Source organism: Panthera onca, chromosome B3 (genome assembly GCF_046562875.1).
Source record: "Panthera onca isolate mPanOnc1 chromosome B3, mPanOnc1 haplotype 2, whole genome shotgun sequence".
Taxonomy (NCBI): Eukaryota; Metazoa; Chordata; class Mammalia; order Carnivora; family Felidae; genus Panthera; species Panthera onca.
The window spans coordinates 59,778,617-59,795,939 of NC_138344.1; the positions used below are offsets into that span (position 1 = coordinate 59,778,617).

The following is a 17,323-nucleotide window of genomic DNA, read 5'->3' on the forward strand; positions in this document are numbered from 1 at the left end:
TTCTTAACCTCTCCTTCCAAACTCTTTGCAATTTAGACATACATTCCATTGAAAAGCCTTCTCTAGCTACTCTAAGTTCTGAGAATACCCATACTTGCTCTTTCCAGAGCACTTTGTACACTTTAATGTCACTGTTCATTTTTCTAGGTCTTCCACTAAACAATAAGCTCCTTAAGCATAGGGTCTGCTACCTTTTTTTTTTTTTAATTTTTTTTTTTAACATTTATTTTTGCGACAGAGAGAAACAGAGCATGAATGGGGGAGGGTCAGAGAGAGAGGGAGACACAGAATCTCAAACAGGCTCCAGGCTCTGAGCTGTCAGCACAGAACCCGACGCGGGGCTCGAACTCACGGACCGCGAGATCATGACCTGAGCCGAAGTCGGACGCTTAACCGACTGAGCCACCCAGGCGCCCCAGCTACCTTTTATTCATCTACTCAGTTAAACACCCAGTAACTCTCCTAGAACAGTGCCTGGCCTATAACAGGCATTCAATAAAATGCTGTAGCAGGATAAATGAATGAATAAATAGATCGATGGATGAATAAAGACAATATAGGACTTTTAGTACTCTAATGGAAACTCTAAGCTGCACTTAAAAGCTATAGGGTAACTACACAACTACCTGAAAAGACTCATTAACCTCATAAATGCATATACTGGGACAAGGGGAAACAAAGGAATCTCACAAATATATTTTCTATTTTGTAGTCTCCCATTAAGTTAGGTATTAAGAATGCAGTTAAGATAAAGCCAAGTTCAAGTGTTTGTGTCTAAAGAATTTCTGAAAGGTGCTTCGACTCTGATGAGCTGGGGACAAGGGTAGAAATCTCCAAAAGGTCATCTAGCTGACAACTTCTCTGACTCGGGCAGGAGTACGCCAGACTTCTTGCCATGTTCTCACCAAGTCCTGGAGTTCTCTCAACTGTTTTCCTGTCAGTCCCCCAATGCCCAGATCCTCCTCGTCCTCTTCTGGCTGGGCACTGACATTCCCAGAAGAAGGACCCTGTTTGATAAAGAACTCTTCGTGCTGGTCCAGGAGGAGTCCATGGAGCATCCAGGCTGAGAGCTGCTTATACATGACCCCATGACACACGGCCAGGATCCTGAGTGGAGAGAAAAGCAGGAGCCTTAGAAGTCCACTTCGCAGACACTGAAGCCTACATCTGCACGGAGACCATGCTCTAAACTGCGACAGGACAAACAGAGGTCTGATGACTCAGAAGGGAAATGCCCAATTAGGCTAAAAATAATTGTGCTATTTTAATTTAAATGTTTGTGGATGAACTCAGCGATTAAATTTCCACACTTGTAGCCTACATGCTGAAGTCTGAATGTTCAGTAAGTGTTCTGCTGGGTTTTTAGAAGAGGCACATTTTCTTTCCTCCTTTTGTGTGGAGGAGTTCCAAAACTAAGGATTCTTGTTAAAATTAAATGTGCTTATAAGAGTCTGGCTAACACAGTATTAAATTTGTTTTATTTTTGTTGGAGTCACATATGGAGAGTAGATGCACTATGCGAGAGGCAGGTATATCTCCTACAATGCTATAATCCTTCAAGATGCAGAAAGGTTGTTGGAGAATGGGACATTCTCATGGTCTTAAAGGATCACTCCCCAGATAACATCTTAGTTACAAAGAGGAAAATGTGCCTGTGTTTTTTTTTTTAATGTTTACTTATTTTTGAGAGAAAGAGTGAGCGAGAGTGTGTGAATGGGGGAGGGACAGAGAAGTAAAGAGGGAGACTGAGAATCCAAAGCAGGCTCTGCACCATCAGCAGAGGGCCCGATGCAGGGCTTGAACTCATGAGCTGTGAGATCATGACCTGAGCTGAAGTTGGACGCTTAACTGAATGAGCCACCCAGGCACCCTGAAAATGTGCCTCTAAAATGGACTGGTTAGGACTCTTAAAATGTCAATGTCATCAAAAGATTAAAAAGGCAAGGAAGGGCACTGTTCCAAATTAAAGGGGACTAAAAAGAGGTGGCTGCAAAAAGCCACAGGAAAAGGCAGACTCCATCCGGGAGTGCAAAAAAGAACAAGGGTAAAAGACTTTTGGGGGACAACTGGAGAAATTCAGATTTATTTTTGGATAATATATTGTTGAATTAACATTAACTTTTTTGGCTATAATATGGTATTGAGGTTATATAAACCAATTGAAGTTATATAAGCCTTTTTTTTAAAGAGATACAAGCTGAAGTATTTACAAGTTAAGCATTGTATCTGTGATTACTCTCAAATGATTTAGCACACATGGCGTGCATGTGTGTATGTTTATATATATTTACATATATATATTTCACAGTCCATACAGAGGGGAAAAAGAAAATCAAATGTGGCCAAATGTTAACAACTGGTGAAACTGAAGGATATACAGTGTTTACTATACTGTTCTTTCAAATTTTTGTAGATCTGAAAATTTCAAAATAACTTGGGGAGAAATGAAAAGAGCTTGAGTCTGCTATTTATAATAAGCTAACTGAATGGAATCTATCGTTAAAAAATCAAATCAGGTGGAGGGGGGTGCCTGGGTGGCTCAGTCAGTTAAGCTTCCTACTTTGGCTCAGGTCATGATCTCACAGTTCCTAAGTTCGAGCCCCGCATTGGGTTCTGTGCTGACAGCTCACAGCCTGAAGCCTGCCTCGGATTCTGTGTCTCCTTCTCTCTCTGCCACTCCCCCACTCATGCTGGTCTCAGTCTCTCAAAAATAAATAAACATTAAAAAAATAGTTAAAAAATAAAAATTTACATTTAGTACATTCGAGTACTTGGTCTATAAAATTTGGTCTTGCAAATATATAACAAACATGCACTTAATCACAGGATCTATGTAAGATTTTATATTCCATGCATAAAACTATGTATATGTATAGAGAAACCGTAGAGAATATATATACAGTGAAAGTTATATTGGGTATCTCAAAGATTAGAAAATCTATTTCTTCTCTTTACAGGTCTGTATTTTCTACAATCAAAATGCAATTCTTTTATTAGGGAAAAAAAAAGGCCCAATAATAGAGAACTAAGTCCCTGAAGCATGTTCTGGGAAGTTTCCTTTTGCAGATTTTGACAGTGTTTATATTTATAGTATTTTTAGTTTTAATTTTACCTTTATAGACCATCAAGTGAATATACCTTTATTTAGCTTTCTTCTGCTGCTGGTAGTTTCCTAATGTCCTGATAAAACAGACAACATTCCAGTGAATGTTTCTGCATATGGTTATTTTCTTCTTTTGAATAGGTGTTAGGATAAAATTCCTAAGAATGGCATAATGGGATTATAAACATTTTTAAGGATCTTGATATAAAATGCCAGCTACTCAAAACACACACAGTTTAGGTACAGCTACATTATCTGACACATGTAATAGAAATTCTCCAAGGATAATGATATCCCCAAATTAAAGAGCACTGCTTCAAGGTCATCTAGGTGACTAGATTCTAGCTTTGATCGTCAACACTTCCTAACATTCTTTTTGCAGTTTCTGAGCCATCATACATGGGTCTTTTCTATCCTGGTCTTAACTTTTCCCAGAGGGAAACCTGAGATGACCTGAAAATGAAACAAGTGCAAAGTCAAGTCACTTGATCACCCAACCCTGCCCCCAATTAAGCCATGACTTACTTTTCTAGTGCACTTCGAACAGGGGGCAAACCTCCGCAGCTGTGTTTGTATACCGTTTCCAGGATTTGACAACCATGAATCTGTGCAAAATACAAACTTGTCAAACTGGATTCCATTTTCACAGTTCGCATAGGACAAACTCATATTCGGTATTCAATCCAGAGAGCACATCCAGCAGATAATGAGGCTAAAGATCTACAGAGAATTCTAATTTTGACTCTAATTCCAAAGTGTGCAGGGGCGGTTTTCCCAACACCACAAAGCAATTCTTTAACACTGGCTGGGTGTCCTACAATTCAACTCAATTCTGACACTACCAGAACATCATCAAATTCCACAGGTGAAGGGGTCAGTCCCACAAGACCTCCCCTCCACTTCTAACACCAATCTCAAGCCCAGGGCTGACTGGCTGATAAAATCAGAGGTTCCCACAACCCTTTCCTTGGATTCCATTAGCTTGCTAGAGCGGCCCACAGAACTCAGAAAATCTGTTTAGTCACTAGATTACCTGTTTATTAAAAAGCATACTAAAGATATGAATCAACAGCCAGACGAAGAAATGCATAGTGTGAGGTTCCAAACAAAGGAGCTTCTGTCCCCGTAGAGCGTGGGCCTAGCATTGTAGCCAGAAGTGTTCTGGTTCAGCGACCTACAAGTTCTCTGAAACCAGCCCTTTCAAATTTTTATGGAGGCTTCACTTCATGGGCACAATTGATTAAATCACTGACTGCTGGTGACTGAACTCAACCTCCAGCCCCTTTCCTCTCCGCAGAGGTCAGGGGTATGAAGGTCCCAATCCTCCAATCAAATGCTTGTTTCCCCTGGCAACCAGCCAATCCTTAGGTGCTTTCCAAAAGTCACTTAATTACCATAGACTCAGGTGTGGCTAATTATGAATACCAAGACACCTTTATCATTCTTATCACTTAGGAAATGCCAAAGGTTTTAGAAGCTACATGCCAGAAAGGGGATGAAGATGAGATGTATATAATTTTTTTTTTTTTTTTTGAGAAAGAGCACTAGCAGGGGAGGGGCAGAGGGAGAGTCTCACGACTGTGAGACCATGACCTGAGTGGAAATCAAGAGTCTGGCGCTTAACCACTGAGCCACCCAGGGGCCACCCTATATTTATTATAGATCACAGTATCACAACAGTTATTCTATAAAATATGGACCTCCACTCTACTTACTCTTCCCCACCCCATCCATATGCCCCCAGCAGCAGCAGCAGCAGCAGCACCAGGGAGTTTGTAAGAAATGGAAATTCTTGGGACCAACTCCAGGCTTACTGAATCAGAATCCCTGTGGCAGGGCCCAGCCACGTGGTTTTAACCATCTATTCCAGGTGATTCTACTGCACTAGAGAAACCAGAATCATTCAGAGTTAAAATTCCAAGCTAAGAAGAAAGCTCTTTATTTCAGATTAAGGCCTAACTCATGCTCTAAGGTATACAGTTTTCAAAAAAATCTGCTGCTTCTTTCTATGTCCTTCTGTCTCTCTTTTTAAAACTCCTTTATTGAGGTATAATTTATATACCATAAAATACACCCAGAATTAAGTGTACCGCTCAACAACTTTTAGTAAATTTTACAGTGTGTACAACCATCGCCGTAATCTAGTTTTATAACATTTCCATCACTCTAAAGGAATCCCTTTGTGTCTGTTTGCTATCATCCCAGTTCTCACCCCGGCCCATGCTCTTGACCACCTCATGTTTGAACTCTGTAGAGGCAGAACACACTGGCTTCTCTACCACCACCTTGGCAAGAAGGAAGGTTTGCCCATCTCCAACCCCACTACTCAGTTTCTACTCTCCTTCCTGTGGTCGGTGGAATCTGAACGTCAACCGAGATGTGCAGCTAAGCATGCAACCCTTACACTACCTCCACGTACCTAAAAGGTCCTCTCCAACCCAGGGGGCGGGGGTGGGGGGACAGTTTAGGGGAGCGGTTAAGAGCATAGTCTTTCGAGTCAGAGCCGGGTTTAGATCCCAGCCCTACTATTTCCTACCATCCATGTGACCCTAAGCACATTCCCTAACCTACCTGACCCCTTAGAAAACTGAATGTGATGAAGTACGTGAAACACTTAGCATAGTGCCTGGTGTACAGTAAATGCACAATAAAAGCTGAATATTAATTGATGAGGGTAATCAGCTTTGAAGGGCCAAACAGCACCTCCCTCACTGGCTTTGCTGGCTCCTAATGAACACAGCACAGTGAAAACTTCTACACTTATACAGCAAAAAAATGAAGCGGCAACCTGGCAAATTAAGTAGTTAGCTAGTTATATTTATCAAGGTGAAGACTCCTAATAAGCTAAGGCACAATTACAACAGTTTAAAAACAAAACAGGGTTAAACATATTTAATCCATTTGTCTTTTCTCATCCAATTATGGACTTGCAGATTCTTCTTCTAATGTGAAATCTCAAAGCATTTATCCCTCAATTATTAACTCCATTCAGAAAAGACATTCTTCTGGTATTGGGGACCCTGACTTTTCAGTGCATGTAATAAAAACTTGTGGTAATAGGCGTATTTAATAAAAGAAACATCTGGGTTTTACCCAATGATCTAATTCTTAGAAAAGAATTAGCACCCTAACCTAAATGTATTATTCTTTCTGAAGATTAACTTTCTGCTTCTTAAGATCCATATCCAACAATCCCAAATCCTTAATGCAAAATGCTCTCACTTTCAAATATCACCCCTAGCATTTTTCTCTTACCAGACAGAATCCTCTTACCAGGGTACATCTATTAACATCACCCTCACCCTCTGGATCAGGAGGTGCTTAAGGGCAGAGCGACAGCTTATTTTTTGCATTTAGCATGATACCCAAGCAGACGTTATTAAAAAAAAAAACAATGAATAAATAAAAATTACTAAAGATTATGGTCTTCAAAAAAGAATGTAAGGTGAAATTAATTATGACTATATCCCTGGCACTTCCCACAGCAAAGATAAAAAAGGAAAGTTCTTACCTTTTGACTTTTAATTTGTTCTACCACAACCATGACAGAGGGGAAAAGGAGCTGGAACTGCAAAGTGGAGAATAATTAGGAGAATAATTAATGAGAACTGGCTCAGGAAACGCTTTTGTTTCTAAATAGTCCCACATCACATAAAGATGGCAATAGCACAGAACAGCCAAGATTCAGTATCTGAGGGCAAGCTGATATGGGGGTTGGCTGCAAAGGGAGAATGGCAGATAGAAGCAGTTTCTATTTCTGAGGCTAACATAATTGTTAATATTGAAGTCAACACAGAGTGTTAATATCAGATATTAGATTTTAACTAAATTTGGAGCTTTCCAAACAGCTCTGATCTAGGAAAGCATACAACATATAAAATGCGTAGCTCTGAATCCAGAAGGAATGTCTTAATGTCTTAAGTTAGATTTTTTTTTTTAAGTTTTTATTTATCTATTTTTGAGAGAGAGACAGAGAGAGAGCAGGGGAGGGGCAGAGAGAGAGAGAGAGAGAGAGAGAGAGAGAGAGAGAGAGAGAGAATCCCAAACAGGCTCTGCATTGTCAGCACAGAGCCCGATACAGGGCTCAAACTCACAAACCGTGAGATCATGACCTGAGCCAAAACCAAGAGCTGGATGTTTAACTGACTGAGCTACCCAGGAGCCCCAAGTTAGATTATTTTTTTAATTCCTCATTTTTTCTTTAAGATTTTTTTATGGTTAAGTAATCCCTCTGCCCAATATGGGGCTCACACTCACAACCCCAAGATCAAGAGTCACATGTTCCACTGAATGAGCCAGCCATGAACCCTGTAAGTTAGATTATTCTAACAATATCAACAGATTTCAAGGCATTTTGTTATTTGTTTGTTTTTTGGTTTTTTTAACATTTATTTATTTTTGAGACAGAGAGAGACAGAGAATGAACAGGGGAGGGGCAGAGAGAGAGGGAGACACAGAATCTGAAACAGGCTCCAGGCTCTGAGCCGTCAGCACAGAGCCCGATGCGGGGCTCGAACTCACGGACCGTGAGATCATGACCTGAGCCGGAGTCGGACACTTAACCGACCAAGCCACCCAGGCGCCCCGGCATTTTGTTATTTGGACAGCATACCTGATCCAAAGAGTAATTGACATGTGATATGGACAGATGGGGGTCAGCCAGGAACTGCAACAAAAAACACTGTGATTAAGGCTCCATATGAGACATCTCGAGTCTATTTGATCTCTGAAAACTAGATGGGAATCTGAGAATAGGCTCAGTGTTAATTTTAGGCTATGGAGAATTGATAGTTTATGGATTATTAATTCTGATTTTTCAGGTGAGAAAAAAACAGGGGCTCTGATACCTTTGCCATGATCTGCACACCACTTTGATCACGGCTTGGGCAATCACAGAGTACACCCTACCCCCTAGCCACGAAGAAAACAGCTCTCTCTTAGCTATCTGACCACATCCAAGGGTATTTCAAATTCAGGAATGTGCCCTAATCTGCTGTCCCAGAGACGTTGTTCCCAAATCTCCTCTCTCACCTCTTGTTCCAAATCAAGCAGTGCTTGGCGATAAGGCTGCAAAACTGAATCCAGTCCTGTGCAGAACGCCCTTAGGTAGATTCCATGTAACCCACCTTGGCCCTGCTGAGATGGATGGTGATCCTGAAATCAAACAAAGAGAATTAAACCTCACAGCTCAGACTCTAAAACCTGAGGAAGACATTATACCTTAATAGTATTATTGTTTTTGCTTAAATAATTCCACATCAAAGCAGTGCTTCGGTGAGAGGAAAGCCTGACTAGAGAGGCCGATTTTGAGTTCTGACCTTTTAAGATGTGATAACATTTTAATTTCCCAAGCATCCTACATGTTACAAACAACCAGGTAGAACCTCATATTGGGGCACCTGGGTAGCTCAGTCGGTTAAATGTCCAACTTCAGCTCAGGTCATGATATCACAGTTTGTGGGTTTGAGCCCCACATCAGGCTCTGTGCTGACAGCTCAGAGCCTGGAACCTGCTTTGGAATCTGTGACTCCCTCTTTCTCTGCCCCTCTCCAGCTCATGCTATGTCTCTCTCAAAAAATAAATGTTAAAAAAAAAAAAAAAAAGAACCTCATATTGTCAGTGAAGGTTTTCTACAACTAACCTTATCACTTCCAGCTGAAATCCCTTTGGTGGCTTCCCATTGCCCCAGAATAACATCTCCACTCCCCTACGTGGCATACAATGATTTCTACATTCGGGCCCTAAACTCTCTCTCTAAAATTATCTTTTACTGCTTCCAACTTCACATTCTCATTTCCAAACTACCCACAGCTCACCAAATGTGCCTTGCTTCTATTTCTCACCCCCACGAATGTGGATGTGTTCCACTTATAACCTTGTACTCATCTTTGTGACAAATGCCTACTCTTCCTACAGGACCCAACTCAAGCATCTCTTCTCTCAAAGCCCTTCCTAACTCTCCCTAGGAAACGAATCGCTCCCTCTTTGTTGATTTCATAACATCTCTATGTAGTGCCTGAATTGTTCTTTTGTTTATATGCCCTCCTCTCATGACCAAGAACTTCATGAAGGCAGGACCCACACTTTATTCATCTTTGTATTTCAGCTCCTAGCACAGTTCTTTGAACACAAGGTAAATATTTAGTGAATAAATAAAATCACCTCAATCCTCCTTCTAAAATCCCTTCTCCTGCCTGGCCTGGTAATTCATCAGGAGCATGAATCTGATAGTCAACATGGGGAGTGATAAGACTCTCACTAAGAGCCAATTTACAAACATGGCTCGTCTTTCAGGAAACCTGCAGTTTTTTCTAAGAGCCTCTTGTAGTTTTACCGGGGCAACTGCAGAGGGAGTGGACTAGAGACCACGATGATTGGCCTCTCTGGCTGCATACTGATTTGGGTGATCAGGCTCTGGTGACGTAGACACAATAGCAGAATTCCACAACAAATGGGGTAGGAAGCTTGGACTCAGGGGTTAAAAGGCACAGTGTAGTCAGGGGATGCCACAAAGGATACTAGCAGTTCCTGAAGATAAAGGTTCACAGCTATAATAAGACCAGCATGGGCATGGGATGAAATGGAACAGATTGGCTTACAAGTAGCCAATTTTATTTTGATCTTATGGCATTCCAGAGAACTGAATGTCTTCATTTATCACTAAATGAAAGAGAAATTAAGTATGCTTTTTACTGTTCCAAAAAAAGAGGCACTACAGCTATCTTTAGAATTCAGGAAAGTAAGAATTCACATATTATATAAAATCCATATAGTCACACGAATACAGGGCAGATTTTTTTTTCTATTAAATGTTATATACAAAAAATTAAAATGAGGCCTTTTCATAATGTGTGTGCGTGTGTGTGTGTATAGGTTCCAACTCTGATAATTCATGTGCCCTCTTTAATATTGATTTTATAGCATTGATTAGATTTTCACCTCACATTTAGCTTATGTTTGCAAAAACCAATTTGAGAGAATCAGAATCCCTGTCCCAGAGATGAAAATACAAGGCATTATTCTCCAACTCCTGTGCCCTACAGATGGCCACCAAAGGCCTGACAACCAACTTATATAACAGAGGGTACTGACCTTATTTCAGGAAACTTTCCTTTTCCTTTCTAGAAGTCCCTGCCTTCCTCCTCAACCAGAATCATGGTTTTAAGTGGGAAATAGTCGTCACTGAATGAGTCATACAATTCAGCAATCTTTTTACTTACCACGGACAGAATTACAGACAGTTAAAAACAAAGGAGAACTTTAAAATCTCTCCTTAAAAAAATATGAGTGCTAACACTTTGCATGAATTACCTTATTCATTTTTTCTGACACTATGAGATAGGCACTATTATCCCTATTTGATAGGTAAGTAACTGAGCTCTAGTTTCTGAGCATTAGGTTACTGCCAGGCAGACTATGGCCAGTCAGTGATAGAGCAGGACACAAATCCTTGACCTCTACACCATTAATTACAATTAACCCACCAATTAATGGGTAATATATATTAAGTGCTTGCTATGTGCCAAGCACCTTCTCTGATTTAACTCTTTTATTTACAAATGACAAAAGTGAAACAAAGATTTTAGTTGATCGCCTCCGTGCGACTAAGGTAGTTAGAAGCAAAAGAGGAAACAGATCTGAAATGATGCTTTATGATCTCACCTCTGGAACTGGAACTCTGGTCCAGCTCAAACTGATTTAATTCAGGTCTCCTAAAACACAGGCAAAGCATATTTCCTCTTATACTAATCTGCCTAAATTGGTCCCTGTGTATATTTTCTCCCTTGTTTGAGCTAGTTACCTAGCCCTCACTTGAATAATTCCAATGATGAGACATTCATAACATCTTGAGACTTATTTCACATCAAAGTTTGGATTCACTGAAAACTTGACATAGCTCCTGACCTCTGGAGGTGTCCATTCCCTGACAACAGCAGCCTACCTGCTGCTGCACATGGCCCGTGTACTGTTCAATGAACTCGGTGAAGCGAATATAGTCTGTGCCCAGCCGGCAGAGTCGATTCAGGACGCTGGTTTCACTGGGATGGAGAAATGGGAAGTCCTGTGACACCTGCAGGAAGAGGAACAGTCTAAAAACATTGATGCCTGCCTATCTTTGAGGTGCTTCAAATACTTAATACTACTTTTTATTTCCCTTCTCAAGATGCCCATTTAAGCTTGGTAAATTCCAAACTGCTACAAAGGTGTTGTTCCCCAACCTGACCTAATTAGTTGTTGACTGAAATAGGTAGTAACACATGGTAAAGAATTCAAACACTATCAAATGTTGTACATTACAAATAAGTCAGTCGGGGCACTTGGGTGGCTCAGTTGGTTAAAGTGTCCAATTCTTGATTTGGGCTCAGGTCAACCTCCCCACCAGCAGCTACTATTACCTGTTTCTCATGCAATCTTCTAGGCATGGCCTATCAGGATTTGGAGTTTTGGACGTGATTTCAATGGTCTCCAGTGATACTGCTCAAATTGGGATCTGCAGACTTCAGGGGTTTCTCATATTCTTAAGATCTGCAAATTCTCTATAAATTTTTTTTAATTCTTTTTAATGTTTACTTATTTTTGAGAGGGAGAGGCAGAGGATGAGCAGGGAAGGGGCAGAGAAAGAGAGGGAGACAGAATCCGAAGCAGGCTCCAGGCTGAGAGCTATCAGCACAGAGCCTGATGCAGGACTTGAACTCATGAATTGTGAGATCATGACCTGAGCTGAAGTCAGACACATAACCGACTGAGCCACCCAGGTATCCCTCTCTATAAAATTTTAAATTTTATTTTCATTTCAATTAAAATGTAAAATTAATGTAACATGCTATAATCTATAAACTCATAAATCTATAAAACTCATAACTGGACATATAAAGGTAGTGTTCATATTTTCACTTATATTTGGTATTTCATTTCACTGGGTATTTTTAATTAAAGGCCATAATATAACCTACTATGCTATATAAAGTTTCACAGCATTTCAAAAATAGAAAAAAAAGTTGTAGGAGAATGAATTTATTCAACCCATTTTTTTTTAAGTTTACTTCTTTATTTTGAGAGGAGAGAGAGAATGTGAGTGGGGCAGGAGCAGAGAGAGGAGACAGAGAATCCCAAGCAGGCTCTGCCCTGTCAGCATAGAGCCTGACGCAAGGCTCAATGTCAACAACAGTGAGATCATGATCTGAGACGAAATCAAGAGTTGGATGCTTAACTGAGACACCCAGGCACCTCTCAACCCCAATTTTTCACAAACTGTGAAATATCCATACCATAAAACTTACCATTTTAGCCATCTTTAGATGTACAGTTTTGTGGCATTAAGTGCATTTATTTACACCTTGTGCATCTATCACCACCATCCACCCCCAGTTAACTTTCCCAAACTGAAACTCTGTAGCCATTATTTCTCCCCCTTCCCCACCCCTTGCAACCACCCTTCTATTTCTTGTTTCTATACTTCTGACTAATCTAAGTACTTTCAAAGATTGGAAATAGAATATCTGTCTTTTTATTACTGGCTTTTTCACTTAGCATAGTGTCTCCAAGTTTCATCCATGTTGTAGCATGTAAGAGAATTTCCTTCCTTTTTTTTTTTTTCCTTCCTTTTTAAGACCGAAAAATATTGCACTGTATGTTTGTGCCACATTTTGTTTATCCAAATCATCTGTCAAGGGACATGTGAGTTGCTTTTACCCTTGTATTTTTACCTTGGCTATTGTGAATACTAATACTATAAACATGGGTATACAAATATTTGTTTAAGTCCCTTCTTTAACTTCTTCTGAGTGTATACCTAGAAGTGAAATTGTTGTTGGATCATCTGGTAACTCTGTGTTTAATTTTTTTGAGGAGTTACCACATCGTCTTCCACAGGCCTGAACCATTTTACATTCCCACCAGTAATATACAAGGGTTCTAATTTCTCCACAACCTCACCAACGCTTGCTATTTTGTTTTTTTGATAAAAGTCATTCTAATGGATAAGAAGTAGTATCTCATTGTGCTTTTGATTTTCATTTCCCTAATGATCAGCTATATTGATAATCTTTTCATTTGTTTATTGGCCATTGTGTATCTTCCCTGGAGCTTCAACCAACTTTTAATGAACACATACTTATCAAAGGCACAGTGTTAACATATCTAGTTTAAATAGGGAACAAAATCAGAAGTAGTTACTATCCCCAAAGAACTTAACATACTGCATATTTATATTGCGAGTACTGTATTCTGTGGATGCCATCTTTTTTTAAAGTTTTATTTATTTAGGTAATCTCTATACCCCATGTGGGGCTCTAAGTAACAACCCCGAGATCAAGGGTAACATGCTCTTCTAACTGAGCCAGCCAGGTGCGCCCGTGGATGCCATCTGTACATAACAATAAAAGCAGTAATAAATAGGCAAAGAAGAATTTTTCTGTTACTGAATCCACAATAATTTGTTTAGGAATCCACTTAACACAGATTTTAATATCACTGCTAACCATATCTTCCAGTTAATAACTTATGAGGTAACATGACTTAAATGCTTAAGAATCTGTCTTTGGAGGGTGCCTGGGTGGCTCAGTCAGCTAAGTGCCCTACTTGGGTTCAGGTCATGATCTCAAGGTTTGTGAGTTTGAGCCCCACATCAGGCTCTGTGCTGACAGCTCAGAGTCCTGAGCTTGTTTCAGATTCTGTGTCTTCCTCTCTCTCTGCTCCTCCCCTGCTCTCACTCTGTCTCTCTCTCAAAAAAAAAAAAAAAAAAAAAAATTAAAAAAAATTTACAATGTCTTTGGGAGGCCAGCCTAACTATTCTGTTAGTGCTATGTGTCCCTTCAGGCTGGATCTATAGCCCCCAGTAAAGCCTTGCCTGTGCCTTTAGGAAAAAAAAAAAAAAAGAAGTCACCATGAGTTGCCTCATAACTTGCTTGAAATCTTAGGCAAGTTATAATACCTGCCTGTGCCTCAGTTTTCATACCCATAACATGGAGATAACAATTGTGAAGGTTAAATGTTAATGCATGTAAAGCCATGCACATAGCAAGTGCTTGATACACATAAGCAATTTTTTATTATTACTTTTTAAAAAATATTTTTATGTTTATTTTTATTTTTGAGAGAGAGAGAGAGAGACACAGCATGAGTGGGGGAGGAGCAGAGAGAGAGGGAGACACAGAACTTGAGGCAGGCTCCAGGCTCGGAGTTGTCAGCACAGAGCCTGATGAGGAGCTCAAACTCACAGTGAACTCACAGACCGCAATATCATGACCTGAGCCGAAGTCAGACGCTTAACCAACTGATCCATCCAGGTGCCCCAGTAATTTTTTATTATTAACACAGATCTACCCAGTTATCAAGTGATGCTCCCATTAAAACTGGAATTCTAAGCAGTGCTTTGGTGGCAGAGTTTTACAAAAGTTCAAGGTCTAATTATTCTGAAACAGCAAACAATACCTTGAATTTATTGGTACCATCTGGTGCAACCTACTTACATGAACAGGCATTCTCCGTACTAGACTTACTGAAGTCAAAACAGAATATGCAGCCACATCTGCAGCTGTCATACTATTATTAAACTCAATGTTGGGGATTTAGTTTCAGCACAACAATAGTTATGTCACATTAGATCACTGGTTCTCAGAGGCAATTTTTCCCCATTTGGTAAATATCTGCAGATATTTTTTATTGCTACAACTCAAGGGGTACTACTGGCATCTAGTGGGTGGAGGCCATGAATGCTGCTTAACACCCTATAATGCACAGGCAGGACACAACCCCCAACAAAGAATTATCCAGCCCGAAATGTCAACAATGAGAAAGAAACCAGGCTGAGAAACCGTGCATTAGATTAACGTCATTTTGAGTGCATCCATTTGGTAGTTTTGTTTACTTTGTAAAAATATTTGGTTTTACAGGTTTTTTTTTAAGAGCAACAAATTGAGTTTACACTCAAATAAAGTTGAGCTTATACTTAGGTTAAGGTGTACGCATATTCAGTATTACAATAAAATGAATTTTGTCAACATTAGGCATTCATGACAATTTTTCCCTTTATTCAAATGTGAAAACACTGCAGAATGTATCAATATTTTCTGTTTTTAGTAGTCTTCTTTTCTTCCACAAATATCTGAACACCTACCAAGTGGCAGATACTGTGCTGGCTACATAGATGAAGAAAACCACTGTAGTCTTCGCTGCTATGGGCAACCTATGTGGGAGAAAGACTATACACAGGTAAAAACTAATATAAACTGTGATAAGTCCTATAAGGGAAATAAGTTGTTGTAAGGGAGAATAATGGCACTTATGCCTTAGGGAGGATACTTAAAGAGATGGTCAGAGAACATTTTTCTGGGGTGACTTTGAAGCTGACACCTTAAGAAGGAAAATATCCAGGGGCACCTGGGTGGCTCAATCTGTTAAGCATCCGACTTCAGCTCAGGCTCTTACCTACGGTTCATGAGTTTGAGCCCCGCATCGAGCTCTGTGCTGACAGCTCAGAGCCTGGAGCCTGCTTCAGATTTTGTGTCTCCCTCTCTCTCTGACCCTCCCCACTCTCTCTCGCTCTCTCTCTCAAAAATAAATAATAAGTATTAAAAAAAAATTTTTTTATAAGGAAAATGGAGACTTGAGACTTTTTTATAAAAAAGAAAGGAAGGCAACTATCCTTCCTATACTTTATCTTTTTACTTCAGTCAAGCACCCACAAATACTTCCTATACAGTTTCTTCCTTTATGCCTGCCATTGTTAGTTTTATAGGGGAAAATAAATAACAAGAGGAATCTGATGTATAGGTTTTATAGAGGAATGTAATTTTTCTGCTCTTCTGCAGCCTATACTGGCAATTCTTATAGGAATAGGCATGACTTTTTCTTAAAGTTTTTATTTAAATTCCAGTTAGTTAACATAAAGTGTAATACTAGTTTCAGGTGTACAATATAAGGACACCCAGTGCTCATCACAAGGGCACTCCATAATCCCCATCACCTATTTAGCCCATCTCCCCACTTCTCTTCCCTCTGGTAACTATCACTTTGTTCTCCATAGTTCAGAATCTGTTGCTTGGTTTGGAATAGGCATGACTGTGATATGACAGTTAGACTCAAATCTTGCCATTACCAGGACTAGCCGCCACAAGTTCTCTGAGCTTCAATTTGCTTTTTTGTAAATAAGGGCTAACAATACCTAAGTTACTAAGTTATTGAGAGGACTGGATAATAAAAAAAAAAGCAGAAAAGAGTGGTTCAGACACCATAGCCAAGCAGGCCTGAGGTTCAAGACCAAGCTTGCTAATTACTAGCTACCAGATACAGGAAGTTGATCTGTGAAATGGAGATAGGTGATCCTGCAGATTGAATGAGATAATGCATACAGTACCTAGCCCTTCCTCCTTAAACATTTCTGGTTACGTGAAAGCCTCCCTTCCAAATTCTCCTAGTGGAGAAATTTCCAGCGAAAGGAGTAATGAGGGAAACACTCTCATTCATTTTTCAGACAACAAAAGTAGCTGACCTCTTACTATGTTAGGCGCTACGTATTTGGACGAGCTTTCAAAACTCACTTTAAAGCACTGCAAATGGGTGCGTGAAAATGGGTGAAACTCGCCTTACATCCAGTTCCCCAGCAACACGCGCTCAGACACCTCAACCTTAGGCCCGGTCGCGAGCTCCGTCCCGAAGGCGGGGCCCTCCGGCACCGGCCTTCCATCCGCCAGCCTGGGCCCAGCCCTCTCCAGAAGCAGTACCGCGCGCAAAGGCCCCCTCCCGCACTTCCCCCATTACCAGTCTAGGGACACGCCTCCGAATCGCCTCAGCCTCTGCAAGCTCCACCCCCCGCCCTCGCAAACTCCTCCCCCGGGCATTGGCTTGGGTACACCCATTATGCGCTCGCGAGTTCCCGCTCTCTGAGTCCGACCGTACCTGGAGGCCACTCCGCTTGTTCCACGTGAAAATGGACCCTGGGTATCCGCTCAGAGCCAAGAGTAGTTCGTGGATCATTCCCGCGGCGGATCTCGAGTCCTTCTATCCGTCGCCCCCTCCTGCAGCGCCCCTCCAGAGGACCACGGAGGCGAATGCTGCGTTCTGTGCAAGCGCCCAGGCCCCTGGGACAGGCTGTTCGTCCTGAATCCCAAGTGGCAGGACAACTGCGGGAAGAGTGGAAGGGAAAGGGTACGGGATAGGCACGCCGCGTCCCGGAAGTGTGCCGCGCTCGGCTGGGCTCACTCACTCGCTGCTGCAGGG

At 40.9% G+C, this 17,323-nt stretch overlaps 1 protein-coding gene across 1 annotated transcript in view; it reads right to left on the reverse strand.

Moving 5' to 3' along the window:
- TUBGCP4 (tubulin gamma complex component 4) overlaps positions 1 to 17,291 on the reverse strand; it is a 35,465-nt gene extending 18,174 nt beyond the window's left edge. The window contains exons 1-7 of the mRNA XM_060618783.3: positions 17,003 to 17,291; positions 11,046 to 11,174; positions 8,135 to 8,257; positions 7,716 to 7,769; positions 6,615 to 6,671; positions 3,629 to 3,708; positions 906 to 1,107 (exon numbers count right to left, since the gene is read on the reverse strand). Coding sequence (XP_060474766.1) covers positions 906 to 1,107; positions 3,629 to 3,708; positions 6,615 to 6,671; positions 7,716 to 7,769; positions 8,135 to 8,257; positions 11,046 to 11,174; positions 17,003 to 17,080 — 723 coding nt within the window. The 5' untranslated portion in view covers positions 17,081 to 17,291. The remainder of the gene's footprint in view (positions 1 to 905; positions 1,108 to 3,628; positions 3,709 to 6,614; positions 6,672 to 7,715; positions 7,770 to 8,134; positions 8,258 to 11,045; positions 11,175 to 17,002) is intronic.
- Between the last annotated feature and the right edge of the window lie 32 nt (positions 17,292 to 17,323).